General features: G+C 37.8%; 2 protein-coding genes across 3 annotated transcripts in view; one reads left to right on the top strand and one right to left on the bottom strand.

Moving 5' to 3' along the window:
• LOC106130825 (poly [ADP-ribose] polymerase) overlaps nt 1–6,483 on the bottom strand; it is a 22,015-nt gene extending 15,532 nt beyond the window's left edge. The window contains exons 1-5 of one of the 2 annotated variants that reach the window (XM_060944935.1): nt 6,213–6,483; nt 1,477–1,618; nt 734–900; nt 445–638; nt 21–222 (exon numbers count right to left, since the gene is read on the bottom strand). In XM_060944935.1, coding sequence (XP_060800918.1) covers nt 21–222; nt 445–638; nt 734–900; nt 1,477–1,618; nt 6,213–6,296 — 789 coding nt within the window. In that variant the 5' untranslated portion in view covers nt 6,297–6,483. Of the gene's footprint in view, nt 1–20; nt 223–444; nt 639–733; nt 901–1,476; nt 1,619–2,247; nt 2,516–6,212 lie in introns of those variants that run through there. The other variant, XM_013329758.2, reaches the window with a different exon arrangement.
• Nucleotides 2,954–18,074, top strand: LOC106130814 (ceramide phosphoethanolamine synthase). Its single transcript, XM_060944936.1, has 6 exons — nt 2,954–3,653; nt 4,041–4,245; nt 9,012–9,298; nt 16,528–16,720; nt 17,055–17,264; nt 17,582–18,074. Exons 1-6 carry the CDS (start codon nt 3,203–3,205, stop codon nt 17,793–17,795), a joined length of 1,560 nt encoding a protein of 519 aa, XP_060800919.1. The 5' UTR covers nt 2,954–3,202; the 3' UTR covers nt 17,796–18,074.

The raw sequence follows: 18,074 nt of genomic DNA, 5'->3' as shown, positions 1-18,074 counted from the left end.
AAAAAAAACGTTTTACATACCTCCCGTTTATTCTGAGGCACCTCTTGTGAATTCGCCTCTAACAAGCTCTCGACATCGCCGGCTGAGAACTTGCCGAGTCCCGTTTTGTACTTCTGATACAAATCGTTCTGCTTCTTCATCGTCTTCTCCAGTTTCTGCTCCTCGGGATCGGGTTTCTCGGATTTCAGTTTCTTTATTGGCACTTCACCGGAGTCTAATGGTCTTAAAATAACCAAAAAATAAGTATAAAAGAGCAAATGATATGTCTGTATGTAACATAAAATTAAAAAGAGTAAATAGTTGGTTGATTAGTACACACACACATTTTAAAACAGAGCTGAAAATTTTCTGACGTAGTCAGTTTTCTAACGAGAATGAGATTAAACAGGTTTTTATTTAAATGAACAGAGCCACAGTCTTATGGTAGATAGTTTGAAAACTTACTTAACAATCTCTTTTATCATTTTCTGATCTTCCTCCGCCAGGTCACTGAACCCTGGCAGCACATCCCCGCCAGCGAAGAACTGTAACTCATGCCGCGCTTCGGCGAAGCATTTGACATGATGCCAGAGCGGCTGACCACCATACTTGCTGCCGATTTCTGTGTCGAACACTGTCTTGCGTATGCGCACTTCATCCTACAATTTGATATGTACATACATATAGTCACATTTATACCTACGTTTTCAGTTGAAGGACTCCTTTAGACAACTTAAATGACAAATAGACATACCTTACAGATCTTAATCTCACAGTGCTTGCAACTAGCTCGGCTGCTCTTAGCGTACTCCACGCCGAAGTCTTTGAGAGCACCCACCACAGCAGTGGCCGCTCGCTTCTTCGATTTCCCTTTAGGTTTCTCATTTGCCACCATTACCACTGCACCCTGGGATACTTCATCTGAAAAATAATTTTTATTTAAATTTCATGCACGTAAAAAGTATAACAGGTGGACTTTATGCCACAAGGCCTACTTTGCCAGTCAAATTGAGATGGATGTACAGGTAACGTGATAACCATAAAGACATAATAGTATAAATATGTATAATATGTTACTTAATACACTTAAATATAATTGTTAAGAAACTAAGTAATAAATAAGTAACAATAATTTTCCAATTAGCATGGAAGCTAAGAATAGCTAACCATAATTACAGGGTTGGTGAATTATTTTTCTTCATATCGTATTTTAAATCATTGTCAGAGTACTGGTACATTAGTGATGGAAGTTTAATCTGATCAGACCAGCATTACGGTGTTTTGAAGAAGTATCTCTTTCTCTGCTGATAACAACCAACTTATTAAGGTTGTCAACAGACAACATGAACAAAATTGACAAGGATTATAAAGAACTTTTTCTATTAATATCAATATTATTGTTTAGATGTACTAAACAATAATATTGATCTACATTAAACAAATTTTTTGTGTTTTAGAATGGAAAGTCACATAAAGTCCCATCATCAATACTCATACCTATTTTAGTGCTAAGCCTTTTTTGATCAGCACTCTTGAGTTTATTAAAGTTTCCAACCTCATCAACAGATTTTGGCCTCTGCTTCTCGAAGAAACACTCCTCGTGGTACCAGTTTGGTTGCTTGCCATCATGGAATGCAGACTGCAATAATAAATATTATTACAATTTTTGTTACCAAAAAATTTTTATTTAACTTGTGTGTTGAAAACCATGTCAAGTGTGTGATATAAAAGAGAGGGAATTCAGATTTAATAGTAGAGACAGATAGCTAGTCCAACGCCATATAGAATTAAAAATGTATAACTTGCTTTGAATGATTTCAACAATTTGTGCAGAAAAAAAGGAGTTGGTACTGTTTCTTTTAAATTAACAGATACATATGAATGTTTGCAATAAATACTATTTCCTTTAGTCGCTTATTATGACATTCATGCGTAAGTGATGGAGTGGTGGTACCTAACCTAATGCAGAGAACCACATTCGACTTTGGAGGAACCTTTTGGCAAAATTGGAATGAATTATTGAAAAATCATGAGAAAAACTGTAGGCTGCAGCTAGTTGGTAAACAAGTGAGAACTTGTTTGTGCGGAACGATGACGCATAGTCGCATAATATAATAATATAATACTTTATATATTGTAAACAATCGCACACAATCATAACAATGTAATAACAGTAAGGTTAGTCAGTCACAAATTTTATTTCTCCGACAAAGAGCTGATATGAAACTGACTTTGTTTTTGCAATGATTAGATAAATTGTCTCCAAACCTGAACCATTCGAGCGATGCGTAGTTTTCCTTGTTCGATTTTGTCTTTACAACCTTTACATCCTGCCCTCCCTGAGGAAGCGTATTCCGCTCGGTATGGCAAATCACTCATGGCAAGTAATTAAAATTTAAGAAGCTTAAACTAAACCTTCGTCAGGAATCCACTAACAGTGAAAAGATAGTTCAAGGACATCCAGAAACACGAAAACCTGGAAATACAGCCGGTCCGGCTAACACCGTAAATATTTTCGCAAACTGTCAAATCAAAGTCAATTCACTTCACACACATTTCAAAACCCGCCAAAAAAATTGTACCAACCAATCAACGCACAGCAATAATAATGGTGGCCAACCTAAACAAAAGCTAGTGATGTCCCACTGATGTGAATAATCGGAGGCCGCTTTTTATCACATAATTGTACTTTGGCATAATAGTTCTAAGTCATAATTGATTTTTAGCATACGGGTGAACTTGGCATAAGAACAATTGTTTCTTCCTATAACAGTTATTTCTAATAATTATAATTTATTGGTCACATCAAATCCACTAATAACATTTTTTAAAGTATTCATAGTCATAAAACTAAAGAAGGGAAATAGGGGGCGTAGCCATCCTTAATATATAAAAAAATTGTGACGGTAGGTTAGTTCGTTTATACCTAACTTCACTTCACACTGCTACATTAGGGTAGTTTCGATTCATTCTTCAATTTCATTCATACATTTCATTTTAGTTGTCAAAGTCAAATTGTTAAAACGTACGTACAGTACGTCCGTGATTTGTTTACTCTGTTAAAATCTGAGGCTAAAATTATGTGATTTTAATTTTCGTATCTTCTTTCTTTCGTTAATGAGTAAATAAATGGGCCAGGGAAAATAATTTACAGTCATCTATATCTTATAACAGTACTAGAAGTGAATTCGGTTGGCTCACAAAATTTCTGCGTCCTGTAACAATGGAATCTGATATTTTAAACTGGAGTAACGAAGATGTGTTGGAATTATTGCACAAAGACAAAATTACAGGCTATATTGTAGATATATGTAAATCACACGATATAGACGGACAGTGTCTTCTCTCTTTTATTGATCGAGATTTCTATGAGTACCCATTTGATCAGCTGAAACTTGGCGAGAGGAAGAGGTTCATTCTTTTCGTGAAGAGGCTGCAGAAGAGCAATCGAAATGCTATGTTCGAACTGGGTCTCTGCGACGAGAACCTCACAAATCCATCCACAAATATAAATTTTCTGGGAACAAATTTGTCCCACCTTAGTTATAATTTACACAACAGAGTTCCAAATGAGTTTGCGTATGAGAGGAATACGGATTGTGTGGCCAATTTCAATCCTGAAGTAAAAGCTTCCAAACTAAAACCTGAAATCTGGAAAACAGCCTTAGCATTAGGTGAGTTTCATACTTACAATTTTTATGTATAACAATAAAGATATTTTGACTGAGTGCTATTAAAAACAATTTGTGTTCAATTCTGAAAAAATGCTGGATAATGTTTAATTTGCTGTCTTTTTTGTTGTGAAACAGAAAGCCCGAATTAAAAATTTCAGCTTAATTTTTGGGCTGGGTTGATTTGTCATTCTCTTGTTTTTTTTACTGTTGACTTAATTAAATAACAACCTTTGAGTCAAGTTAAGAGTATCCTAAACCATAAAGCTTGCATGCTGAATATGAGTGAAGCTAACAAATATTCAAGGATTGTATGAAAGATGTAGTCTTTGAAACTCGTCTAGTGATCATGATATATGTTGAGTAATTTTAATCCAACATTTCTTGCAGGCTACGTATTCCTCGTCACGTGGGTGACCGCAGTCGTGATGGTGATAGTTCACGATAAAGTGCCAGACATGAAAAAATACCCTCCGTTGCCGGATTTGTTCCTGGACAATGTACCACACATACCGTGGGCATTCGACATGTGCGAAATCACGGGCTCCCTGCTGTTGGCTATATGGCTTGTAGTCCTATTCTTCCATAAACATAGGTAAGTCAACATACATACATACATAAAATCACGCCTCTTTTTTCTTTCCACTTGCCAAGAGGTCTGCATACTTCCTTCGCTCCGTCCACATTCATAACTCTCTTCATGCAAGCTCGGCAGTTTCGGGTACTCTTACCTGACCCTTTGCCAGGACGTCCTTAATTTGATCGAGATACTGAGATAAGATAGGTAAGTCAAAGAGTCGAAAATTTTTGTTACAAGGTTCGAATCCAGCTTTGGCCATGATTCAATTACTTCTTTCTGAGTAACCTAATTAAAGCTGTTGCTGTGAAAAACCTGGTTATTCTGACAAATAAAAAATGTGTAACCATTACCTAAACTAAGTTAGTTTCTCCTGATAACAAGGTCAGATGAAGGTTTATCTGTGTAATGCTTGACTTTCTACATATAAATTGTGGACATAATTAAACCACAAATGAAATTAAGAATAGGACCACTCCATCTTGATCCCATGGATGTCGTAAAAGGTGACTAAGGGATAGGCTTACAAAATTGGATATATTTTTTTGGGCAATGGGCTAACAACCTATAACTATTTGAATCTTAATTCTATCATTGAGCCAAACAGCTGAATGTGGCCTATCAGACTTTTCAAGACTGTTGGCTCTGTCTACACCGCAAGGTATATAGACGTAATTATATGTATGTATAATTTACACGCGAGCGAAGTCGCAGTATTAAACTATTTCTTTCACATACACTATTTCATTTGTTGCCATGATAATAAACTTGTATTACGAAGATGGTTTTGGCGTTATCAGTATTGATAACGCGTGAGTCACACTCACGCGTTATCAGTATTGATAACGCGTGAGTCACACTCACACCCTGCACTTTCCATCCGAACTTAGAGTAACTATAGCAATATCTATAGAGTGCGTTACACGGTATTACGGTATAACTTATGCCCAACCTTAATCATAATCATTTATTCCTTGAATATGGTTACAATGTAGGTCTTTTAGGTCACACATGTAGGGCTAGTTATCATTGACAGATATAAAAAGGAAAGAATGTGTAGTTACGTTAAGGTGACACATTAAGATAACGTGTCACAGATTTATATAGAATCTAAGAAATCTTTGAAACTTTCAGTGAACTTACGAAATTTTAAATCACCACTTAATCTTCTTTCGAACAAGTTACTACCTACAATCGAAACCACACTTGAAGTTTTAACCCTTAACTGCTGGGATATTTAGATCCCAACTATTATAATGAGTGCAAGCGTAAGTTTTTTTGTTTGTTTGTTGTCTCTTCAAGCGTTATCTCCTCAACCAATCTTCTAGAAATTTTACCTACCTGTACAATAATATAATTTAAAGTCTTGAGGAAGTACATAGTATCCTATGGTATTACACATACTGGTAAAAACTATAGTTACCGTGGGTTTTGCGAAAAATCCCGTAATATGTAGTAGGTGGCGATAAATTCGCGCGTGCAAAGTTAAAGCAAGTAAAAGCTAGTATGAATTGTTGTTGTCGGCCTAGGTGGCGCAGCGGTAGTGCGCTCTGTCTGTGACACCGGAGGTCCCGGGTTCGAATCCCGGCCAGGGCATGATGAGAAAAGAACTTTTTCTGATTGGCCTGGGTCTTGGATGTTTATCTATATAAGTATTTATTTAAAAATATAGTATCTTTGAGTTAGTATCTCGTAACACAAGTCTCGAACTTACTTCGAGGCTAACTCAATCTGTGTAATTTGTCCCGTATATATTTATATATTTATTTTACATATAAATAACCAAACGAATTGGCGCGCGGCGGTCTCGCGCGCTCTACCAAACACCTATAGGTACTCTTTGTCTACACGACAATGCAATACACAAATGTGATTCGTGTATTAGCCAGCTAACAAAGCGCTTTGTCTGTTTGTTTGTATTGAAGACTAATGTCTACAAAATATGTCGTGTTGTATGCATTTCGTTCTTGAGTTAGTTCATTTACCTCGACGGACTTTGGACTTTCTTCTTCCGTCTTCCTCTTGGCTTTTAGTCCCGGTTGCATTCTCACCACTCTGGAGAGGAGCATGCCTGTTCTTCACTTCACCTCGGAGATTCTATGCGGTCATTAATGCGGCACAATTAAAATCACCCTGAAGAATCACCATTTTTCAATTCGCACGGGACCAAAGTCTCGAAGTGTATGTAATAATTAGTATTAAATCTATCGATAACATATTTGTTATGTCAATATGCGCGTGCACACAATACAATAACAAAAACCGTGTCACCGCTGACCGTAATGACTGATTCTGATAACTGACAACAAAAGAGACAAAGGCGAAGTAAACATTTGTTAATTTTTAATGGACATCATTGGAACAGGTCTTACGCATATAAATGCTTTGAAAAAGGATGCTTGAGAAGGAATTAAAACAGAATCATTTTATTGTATTTCTTTCTTAAGAGATTCGATTATATTTCGTTATGTCTTTTCTTTAGCTTTTTTAATAAAAGAGTAGGACCACTCCATCTCTTTCCCATGTATATCGTAAAAGGCGACTAATAGATAGGCTTATAAACTTGGGATTCTTTTTATAGGCGATGGGCTAGCAACCTGTCACTATTTGAATCTAGTCTAGAAAAACGGGGAAAATTATTCATCCTTGAGGGCTTCAATGATGCCCAAAATAACTATTCCACGCAGACGAAGACACGGGCACAGCTTGTAAATAAAAAGATACTGAATTGAGTGAGTCAGGTTTGTACGCGATGGTTATGAAAAAAAACCGCTATCTTTATCAATGTTTGAAGTAATCGCGATATTTACTAATGCAAACCACGATTATGCCCATACACTGCCCATGCTTTCTATGCATGCAATTGAAAAAAAATAAAGAAAACGTTCCGTGTGGTTCCCGGCACCAATACAAAAAAGAATAGGACCACTCCATCTCTTTCCCATTGATGTCGTAAAAGGCGACTAAGGGAAAGGCTTACAAACTTGGGATTCTTTTTTAGGCGATGGGCTAGCAACCTGTCACTATTTGGATCTTAATTCTATCATTGAGCCAAACAGCTGAACGTGGCCCATCTGCTGGCTGTGTCTACCGCGCAAGGGATATAGACGTGTATGTACTATTTCACCGGAAAACAAATAATCTCTTTTGATGGATGGACCGCTCCAAATTAATCTCTCCTCTCATGGGTCTACTGGAAGAGATTTCTTTTGAAATAAGTAGCACCCTTGCACTAGTATTTCTGTTATAAATGCTTCTGTATATAATTTTGTGTACATAAATAAATAAATAAATAAATTAAAATATCTGTCGAACGAACGGTCATAAAGTCAAATCGCTAAACATGCGTCATTCCGCGCACGTGTGTTTTCATAAGTCTTGTTATTGAAATTGTGAGATCTACATATTTTATCGGTCGCGCATAGCAGGGGCCGAAACAGGTCAGTAAAGTCAGTAAAAGTCAGTATATTTGGACCTGGTCAGTAAAAGTCAGTATTTTTGAAAATCGGTCAGTATTGTCAGTATTTTTCGATTTGCCCAGTGATGACTGATGATATCTGAGGGCTGCTCACTTTGCATGCTCTATATACACTGGGCACAAAATTTTTTGTTCCAAGTGTATGTGGATGATCTACGTAGTATATATTGCAGCTAAATTAGTAGCTTTATTTTAATGGAACTTCTCTGTACTTTTTTTCTTTCTCATAGTCATTTGATTTTAGTGTTCACTATATGTATAATTTTGCACGAATGCGCATGACTCACTTGTAATACAATAACAATTACTAACAATAAAAAAAGCTTTTTAACACAATAAAAAGGCGGTGCTGGTTGGCTATGGGGATGGTGGAGGCCAATAACTGAAAATAAGCTTTTTATTTCACACCATTCACCCGAAAAACGGTTTGGAAATGGTCAGTATTTGGTCAGTATTTTTGAATTTTTGGTCAGTAAAATCAGTATTTTCGACCATAGAACTTGTTTCGGCCCCTGGCATAGACATAAATACGAACTTATATTTGATCTTTGGAGTAAATAAAGTTGATAAGACTAAAGGAAACAAATGGATGATGACCAATTGACATTCTCTTACGTTGGGTTCGTCCATCTTCAAACTTTTACGAGGAAGAATTTCGAAATATCTCCAGTAATTGTTGCCATTTTGTTTGTTAACTAGTGGAAGACGCCGCGTAACACGAAATATCCCGATAATTCCCGTGGGAATTTCGGGCGAAAAAAGTATACAGGTTTTCGCAAATTTCATGAGAGCTTTAGTTTTTACTGAGAAGAGTAGTACCCAGACTCTCAATTATATATACGGATTTCAAGAATTTTGCTTCATTAGATAACGCGTGAAGAGGTTACAAACAAACAAACTTACTTTCACATTGATAATATTAGTCAAGATTCGGAAAAGCCCAAATTTTGACTATTATGTATAAATATTATAAAGGGTATGTTAAAATGGTTTGGTCATGTGGAGAGGATGAATGAAAGCAGGTTGACTAAGCAGATATACAAGGAGAGTGTGGAGGGAAAGGTCGGAGTGGGAAGACCTAACGTATCTTGATCAAATTAAGGACGTCCTGGTAAAGGATCAGGTCAAGACTACCCGAAACCGCCGAGCTTGCATGAAGAGAGTTATGAATGTGGATGAAGCGAAGGAAGTATGCAAAGATCGTAACAGATGGAAAGAGGTAGTCTCTGCCTTCCCCTCCGGGAAAGAGGCGCGATTTTACGTATGTATAAATTTTTAATTAATCAAAATCAACTTTCGTCCACAGATTCATAATATTACGGCGATTCTTCGCTCTCGCCGGCACCGTGTTCCTCCTGCGGTGTTTCACAATGCTGATCACGTCTTTATCCGTGCCCGGGTCCCACCTGAAGTGCGAGCCCCGCTCGTACCCGCCCGCGGACGACCTCACGGTGTGGGGCCGGCGGCTGCGGCAGGCCTACGATATCTGGTCCGGCGCCGGGATGTCGGTGCGCGGAGTCCGGACCTGCGGGGATTACATGTTCTCGGGGCACACTGTAGCTCTGACTCTGCTCAACTTCTTCATCACTGAATGTGAGTGCCTACCTTTATAATTTACTAGGTTATAAATGAAAATTTTGTTTTTTTTTTCGTTAATAAAATAATAAAAACATGTATGTACTTAGAAAACGCCAAAAGGATCAAATCCATATCTTGACACATACTACATACATAAAATCACGCTTCTTTTCCGGAGGGGTAGGTAGAAACTCTATCCTTTCATTTGCATTTATGACTCGCCTCATGCAAGCGCGTTGGTTTAGTGCGCTTCTGACCTGACCTTGCGCTTGAAAATGACCAACTTGACCAAGGTAGGTTCGTTTAAGACAACGCTATAAGAATTTACGCGATTCAATATGGAACTACGAAGTGTGAGCCCCGCTCGTACCCGCCCGCGGACGACCTCACGGTGTGGGGCCGGCGGCTGCGGCAGGCCTACGATATCTGGTCGGGCGCCGGGATGTCGGTGCGCGGAGTCCGGACCTGTGGGGACTATATGTTCTCGGGGCACACTGTAGCTCTGACTCTGCTCAACTTCTTCATTACTGAATGTGAGTGCCTACCTTTATAAATTACATACATACATACATATAATCACGTCTATATCCCTTGCGGGGTAGACAGAGCCAACAGTCTTGAAAAGACTGATAGGCCACGTTCAGCTGTTTGGCTTTAAGATAGAATTGAGATTCAAATAGTGACAGGTTGCTAGCCCATCGCCTAAAAGAAGAATCCCAAGTTTATAGGTAAGCCTTAAGCCTAAGTGTGTACCTACCTTTATTATTTACTAGGTTATATTAATGACAATTTAGTTTGTTTCATTAATAACTTAAATAAATTAAAACATGTACTTAGATAACGCCAAAACGTATCAAATCTATATCTGGAGCTGGGTTCTATTAAAAATACTCACATAGAATCACGCTTCTTTTCCGGAGGGGTAGGTAGAAACTACATCCTTTCATCCGCATTCATGACTCGCTTCATGCAAGCGTTGGTTTAGTGCGCTTCTGACCTGACCTTACGCGTGGAAATGACCAATTTGACCAAGGTAGGGTTACCTACATATCCTACTAATATTATAAATGCGAAAGTTTGTTAGTATGTCAGTATGGATGTTTGTTACTCTTTTACGCAAAAACTACTGAACCGATTACTATGAAATTTGGTATGTAGGTAGCTGAAGACCCAGAATAACAATACATATATATAACCACGTTTATATCCCTTTCGGGTAAGACTGATAAGCCGCGTTCAACTTTTTGGCATGATGATAGAATTGTGATTCAAATACTGACAGGTTGCTAGCCCATCGCCTGTAAGAAAAATCCCAAGATTATAAGCCTGTCTCCTAGTCGCCTTTCACGACACATCCGTGGGAAATAGATTGAGTGGTCCTATTCCTTTTTATATTGGTACCGGGAACCACACGGCACTAACTCGGGATATCTTTAACCAATAGAATTGTTCAACTTTCCGCTTGGTTGAGTTAGCACATTGATGTCTGTAATGACGTTTACAACGCGCTCTCTCGATACAGCGGGTGATTCACACTGATTGTATGATTCCGGATGCGAACGAGTAAATTGTATGCAATTGCATCCTGCCGAAGTGCCGTGTGGTTCCCGGCACTTATAAAAAATGAATAGCACCCCACTCCATCTCGTTCCCATGAATGTCGTAAAAGGCGACTAAAGGATAAGCTTATGAACTTGGGATTCGTTTTTTAAAGTGTAGGAATGATCGGGTCTGAGCAAGATGCATACATACATATAATCACGTCTATATCCCTTGCGGGGTAGACAGAGCCAACAGTATTGAAAATACTGATACCCTACGTTCAGCAGTTTGGCTTAATGACAGAATTGAGATTGAAATAGTGACAGGCTAATTATCTATCATCGTCTACAAGAACAATCTCAAGTTTATAAGCCTATCCCTTAGTCGCCTTTTCCGACATCCATGGGACAGAAATGGAGAGGTCCTATTCTTTTTTTTATATTGATGCCGAGAACCACACGGCACGGCATTTTTATAGAAATAATGATTTAAATCTCATTTATTGTGAACGCTTATGGTACTTACGTTAAAATTATTGTAATCCTATGGGATTTTTCAGGATTTTCGACAATACATATGTTCATCTTGCCTCTCTCTCTCTTTGAAAGTGTAAGAAAGAGAAAAATAATAGACAAAACCCTGTAAAGCATAAAATATTGTTAATGTACGTATTCGCGTAATATTATGCGGCAATAAATGGTGTCAAGAAGCTAATTTATTCAGACTTCAGACAACAAACATATTTGTGACAAGAGAAATTAAAAATACATTGACCTGCCTGCGCACTTTGCGGAAATCCATAATATATTTCTTAATGCATGTCTCAATATAGCGTATGGATTAGATCGAAAATTCAGCTTTATGCCTCAAAGCTTTAGAAGAATCTTGCCAAAGATCACTTGGAGACAAGCGGTCTGAAGTTAAATTAATGTGGCGATAACGTAGGTGAGCGACTAAGAGATAGGTTTATATACTTGGGATTCCTCTTTAAGGCGATGGGCTAGCAACCTGTCACTGTTTAAATCTCAATTCTATCATTAACGACAACAACGATTCTATCATTGACGGCCTCTGTGGCTCAGCGGTAGTACGCTTGTCTGTGACACCGGAGGTCCCGGGTTCGAATCCCGGCCAGGGCATGATGAGAAAAGAACTTTTTCTGATTGGCCTGGGTCTTGGATGTTTATCTATATAAGTATTTATTATAAAATATAGTATCGTTGAGTTAGTATCTCGTAACACAAGTCTCGAGCTTACTTCGAGGCTAACTCAATCAGTGTAATTTGTCCCGTATATATTTATTATTTATTTATTTATTAAGCCAAACAACTGAACGTGGCCTATCAGCCTTTACAAGACTTTTGGCTCTGTCTACCCCGCAAGGTATATAGACGTAATTATATGTATGTATGTCTTTTTTTAATATTAAATAATATTAGTTGTATTAGGAATGTATTTCCGCAATTTAAAAGTTCTCGATAAACATTTAGAAATTGAAATCTCAAAATTACTATTAATAAATATTAATTATTTTTGTCACATTAAAAATAACTTCAGACCGCTTGTTCTCAAGTGATATCCTTCCACGCGTTTGCACGTCACACCCGTCGTATGTCGATGATGCAATGAATACATACATATGGTCACGTCTATATCCCTTGCGGGGTAGAGAGAGCCAACAGTCAGTTCAGCTATTTTGCTTAACGATAGGGTTGAGATTCAACTAGTGACAGGTTGTTAGCCCATCGCTTAAAAAATAATCCCAAGTTTGTAAGACTATTCCTTAGTCGCCTTTTACGACTTCCATGGGAAAGAGATGGAGTGGTCCTATTATTTTTTGTATTGGTGCCGGGAACCACACGGCACTATGCAATGCAGTGAATCCCCATTCGAATCCAGTAGTTAGCGCGATATCAATGTATCTCTGGCTTCTCATAAGACATTTTTTAATGCTCTCTAATAAGTGGTAAGTACATACATAATCATTTCTGTATCGAGACGACAAAGCCAGTCTCGAAAAAAAATTAAGTCAAATGTCTCGTTCAGCCGTGACAGTGACAGGTTGCTAGCCTGCCGCCAAAAAAAAAAACGCAAGAAATTCTGTAGTAAAATAATACTGACATATAAACTTTTAATTTGAAGTTTAATGACGTCTTATTTTATTTAGCTCTAGTTAACACATTTGTTTGCTTAATATCGCCATTAACATGTATTATTTCGTAATTTTGAATATAATTTACTGGGTAATGGTTACGCAAAGATCATCTAGACAGATAATGTGTAAACTTTTCCTTAACATTATGTTATGTTAAGGAAAAGGTTAAAGTTGTATTATATTATGTTAAAGGTGTATAATATTGTTTATTTTTAAGATTAAACCATTATTGACGAAATGGTGTTATGTTTTTAGGGACCAGTTTCCGGCATTTAAGAATAGGACTACTCCATATATTGTTGGACAATGGATGTTGTAAAAGGCGACTATTGAAAGGTTAAGGTGTAGATTACGTAAGATACACAGTAAGATTACGGCAAAAAGGACAGAAGAGTTTTTGTTGTTCCTCACGCACCTTGCAAGTGATGAAACATAATAGTTAATTTATCATTTAACACAATTAGCGCGTATAAAGACGTAAATGACGTTACAATGCGGCCATGTCGTCAATCATTAGTCGATGTTTACATTGTAAAATAATTTAAACGTGTAATCGACTCAGAACTGTATATTATTTAATTAAATACATACATACATAATGGTCACGTCTATAACCCTTGTGGGTTAGACAGAGCAAACAGTCTTGAAAAGACTGAATGGCCACGTTCACCTATTTGGCTTAATGATAGAATTGAGATTCAGATAGTGACAGGTTGCTAGCCCATCGCCAAAAGAAAAGAATTCCAAGTTTATAAGCCTATCCCTTAGCCGCCTTTTAAGACATCCATGAAAAAGTGATGGAGTGGTCCTATTGTTTTTGTTATTGGTGCCGGGAACCACACTGCACTATATTAACCCTAATATCTATTAACACTAATAATAGTGTTAGCTACCAAGGCTTCATAAATTCACTCACACTGGCACTTTATACAACTCACAGACACACATACAAACTACCGCATTACATTGGTTGTATACATCTCAAAGCGACGCGATGTGTTTTTTAGGACGCGCTGCATACGGTTACATAATCTGAGGTCAAGTTATGTAACACTAGGGCCCGCCTGCGACTTCGTTCGCGTTGTTTTTGTGTTACTATGAGCTAAACACTGTAAATTTTTATTCCAATTCTTTGGATGTTAGTTAACGAACTAGTGTCATATAATTATTATAAGGCGACATGGTAGTAGGAGGCTATTAAAGGACAAAAGAGCCATATCAAAAAAATAGGGCGAGCATTATACTTATACAGAATAAAAAATAAATATATACGGGACAAATTACACAGATTGAGTTAGCCTCGAAGTGAGTTCGAGACTTGTGTTACGAGATACCAACTCAAAGATACAATATTTTATAATAAACTAGCTGACCCGCGCAACTTCGTTTGCGTGTATCCCGCTACTTCGACAAATACAGTCAACGCACCAACACATATTGGATACTAATTTTCAATTCACAATAACTTCTCTTTCCCTTAACCGCGTTTAAAATATTAAAATGTTTTTTGGTTTCTGTGACTCTTCTTTGATCGCCCCCCCTATCAGTTTTTGGAAAAAATATTTAAGTAATGTACAGATTTTTTTTGTCTTATATGTATAGATCAAAGTCGTAGTACCTACTTTTTAATATTATTTATTTTTTATGTACCGTTTTTATAGGGACGCTGCCCCCGCCGCCGCGGCCGGCCCGTACCGTGCCGCAATACTAATATCGTGATATCTCCTAAACTATATGTCTAAATAACACACTGTAAACTGCAAAAATAATCTAAATTAAATGCTCGTGATGATGAACTTACTTATTTTGATAAGGATATATGTATTATTGGTTATATCACCAGTTAAACATCACCCAACGAATTAAATGTTTTTTTAATACAGAAAAGTAGTTTTTGTGACTTAAATAAAAAAGCTGGATATATGTCATCGCGGACTTTTTTGTAGAACTAATAAAGACCAATTTTTTTGCTATACATTGTTCTTACTTGTATCCAACGGTATAAGCGGCGCACGCACAAATGCAATCTTCAATTAGATTTTTTTTCTGACTTCTTGGACATAAATCGCTATAACTCAGCTAATATAATTTCAATGTATTTCAATTATATATAAAAACCTGTCGGAGAAAATACTCTTTCTATTAGTGAAAACCGCATCAAAATCCGTTGCGTAGTTTTAAAGTTTTATGCATACGAAGGGACTACAGACAAAATGGGCGACTTTGTTTTATACTATGTAGTGATACCTATATAGATAAACATCTAAGACCCAGGCCCATCAGAAAAAGGTTTTTTCTCATCATGCCCTGGCCGGGATTCGAACCCGGGACCTCCAGTGTCACAGACCAGCATACTGCGCCACAGAGCAGAGGCCGTCGTAATATATAATTTTACTAAGAATTTGGTACGCTATTATGGAAGAGAAAAATGTTGTTAAATCACTTACATCTTTTGTTTTAAGTTTGTAATTCATTAAGATAGCTTGTGGTTTTCAATTTAATGTTTATAAAATTGACTGTTAATATACCTACATCTAACTTTAAGTAAATTTGGTATCTAATTAGTACTGTATCTTTTATTCTAATGTTGGAAGACACTGATAACAAAAATAAACATATGTACATAATTTACACAAATTTTAATGACCACATTGTTGTAACTAGTAAATTGTTTATTTTTTCTAATGAGATAGAGTTTATAACTTATTTATCATATTCTGATGAATAGATCAAAATCATAGACAATACATAAGAAGAAACGAACCCTTAAAAAAATGTATGCATCTTAAATTTTCTCTAAGTAATGTTTTTGACGGCCTCTGTGGCACAGCGGTAGTGCGCTTGTGACACCGGAGGTCCCAAGTTCGAATCCCGGCCAGGGCGTTATGAGAAACGAACTTTCTATGATTTACCTGAGTCATGAATGTTAATCTATATAAGTATTTATTATAAAATATAATATCGTCGAGTTAGTATCTCGTAACACAAGTCTCGAACTTACTTGGAGGCTAACTCAATCTGTGAAATCTGTCCTGTATTTATTTTTATTTATTTAATGTTTCTCCTTTCATATTATGTTTAAACATTTATTAATCTTGCTCTGCGCCAACGCCAATCTCCTGTTTGGTTTCCTTCCACCTAAAGGTTGACTGGAAGAGATTGCATTAGCGATAAGTCCGCCTTTGTACCATCTCTATCTGTTTTGTGATGTTATGTACCTATGTTTTACTCTTATCAATACTTACTAATATTATAAAGCTGAAGAGTTTGTTTGTTTGAACGCGCTAATCATTGGTTGTTTTGAAACTGGTTCGAATTGAAAAATTATTTTTGCGTTGAATAGACCATTTATCGAGGTAGGCTTTAGGCTATATAACATCACACTGCAACTATAAGGAACAAAGAAATAATGGAAAATGTGAAAAAAACGGGGAAAATTATTCATCCTTGAGGTCTCCAATGATGACCAAAATAACTATTCCACGCGGACGAAGTCGCGGGCACAGCTAGTGGTGCAATAAAGGGTTTTATCTATCTATCTTTCCAGACACACCCCGCAGCCTGTACCTCCTCCACATCTTAACATGGGTGATGAACATGTTCGGCATCTTCTTCATCCTGGCCGCGCACGAGCACTACTCCATAGACGTGTTCATCGCGTTCTACATCACCTCGCGGCTGTTCCTCTACTACCACACCCTGAGCAACAACCAGGCGCTCATGCAGAACGACTCCTCAAGGTAACGTATGTCTTCATGTTCTTCCTCCAGGTTTTAGTCCTGGTTACATCCTCGCCACGTTGGAGAGCCGGGGTTTGCCCTTGACTATGGATCCTGGATTGAGTAAGACGTATCTGTAAAGCGTGGAAAAGTCATGGTTCTTCAACGAAGCTATTGAGCAGCAGAGCTCTTGAGTCGCCATAATTTTTATTCATTCTTCCTCCTGGCTTTAGTCCCGGTTGCATCATCACTTGTCTAGAGTGGAGCCCGGGGTATGCCTTTGACCATGGATCCTGAATTGGGTGGGTGGGTGACATTTCAATATCACTTAATAATACTATATTGCTACTTTCAGAACTCGCATTTGGTTCCCGCTACTATCGTTCTTCGAGTCTGAAGTGGACGGCATTGTGCCCAACGACTACGAGGGTCCAGTCACGATCCTCAACAACCTGAAGCAGTGGAGTCTTCAGCTGTTGACGGACGTCAGGGACTCCTCCATGGCCAGGATAGCGGGGTCCAAACTGCAGGAGGGGGCCGCTATGGGTGAACACTCTGTTGTCAGGTGGGTTAAGTTGGAAGGAGGTTCTTGATTATCTAAAGCTATATAAGAGTACCCGAAGGAGAGTTATGAATGTGGATGAAGCGAAGGAAGTATGCAGAGATCGTGGCAAGTGGAAAAATGTAGTCTCTGCCTACCCCTCTGGGAAAAAGGCGTGATTTTATGTATGTATTAGTCTTCAGTTGCTGACGGAGGTTAGGAATTCCGCTATGACTATGGACTGTTGGCTCTATCTACCCCGCAAGGGATACAGACGTGATTGTAGGTATGATTATATGTTCACACTAACAAATGTTTAAAACGATCCTCTTGATTCCCAGGCTCGTCGACGGCATCAAAAGAAACTTGAGTCTCATAGAAGAGTTCAAAACCTCCCGGCAACGGCTCGGCATAGACAAAAACATCCAAGCGTCCCTGCTGGAGGACCATTTGGATGCAGAAATTACCCACAGGAACCTAGGGGATCTCGCAGAAAATAGTTTGCTCCGGGATTTCAGCAACCCCCCTTCACCCGTTACCAAAAAGAGTATATGAAAACTATTAGAGGCTATTTAGACACATTCATTCCGATAAAAGTTGTCTGTAAGACGGATTTGTATTGCTATCCTTGTTTAACTCATCTGATCAATGTGAGACGGCAGTACAAAATGGCCGATTGACAGACGACTTTTGGTTAGTTTTAGAAGCGTTTAGTGACCTGTTTACATTTCCATTTTAGATTTTATATAACGTGTTATTATTCTATGTTTATTTAACTGTAAGTTAAATGTTAAGAAATTTATTTGCTCAAAGTACCTACTCGAATAAATTACT

Source organism: Amyelois transitella, chromosome 7 (genome assembly GCF_032362555.1).
Source record: "Amyelois transitella isolate CPQ chromosome 7, ilAmyTran1.1, whole genome shotgun sequence".
NCBI classification, from domain to species: Eukaryota; Metazoa; Arthropoda; class Insecta; order Lepidoptera; family Pyralidae; genus Amyelois; species Amyelois transitella.
Note: the sequence above shows the minus strand (reverse complement) of the source record. Positions and strands in the feature narration are given on the sequence as shown.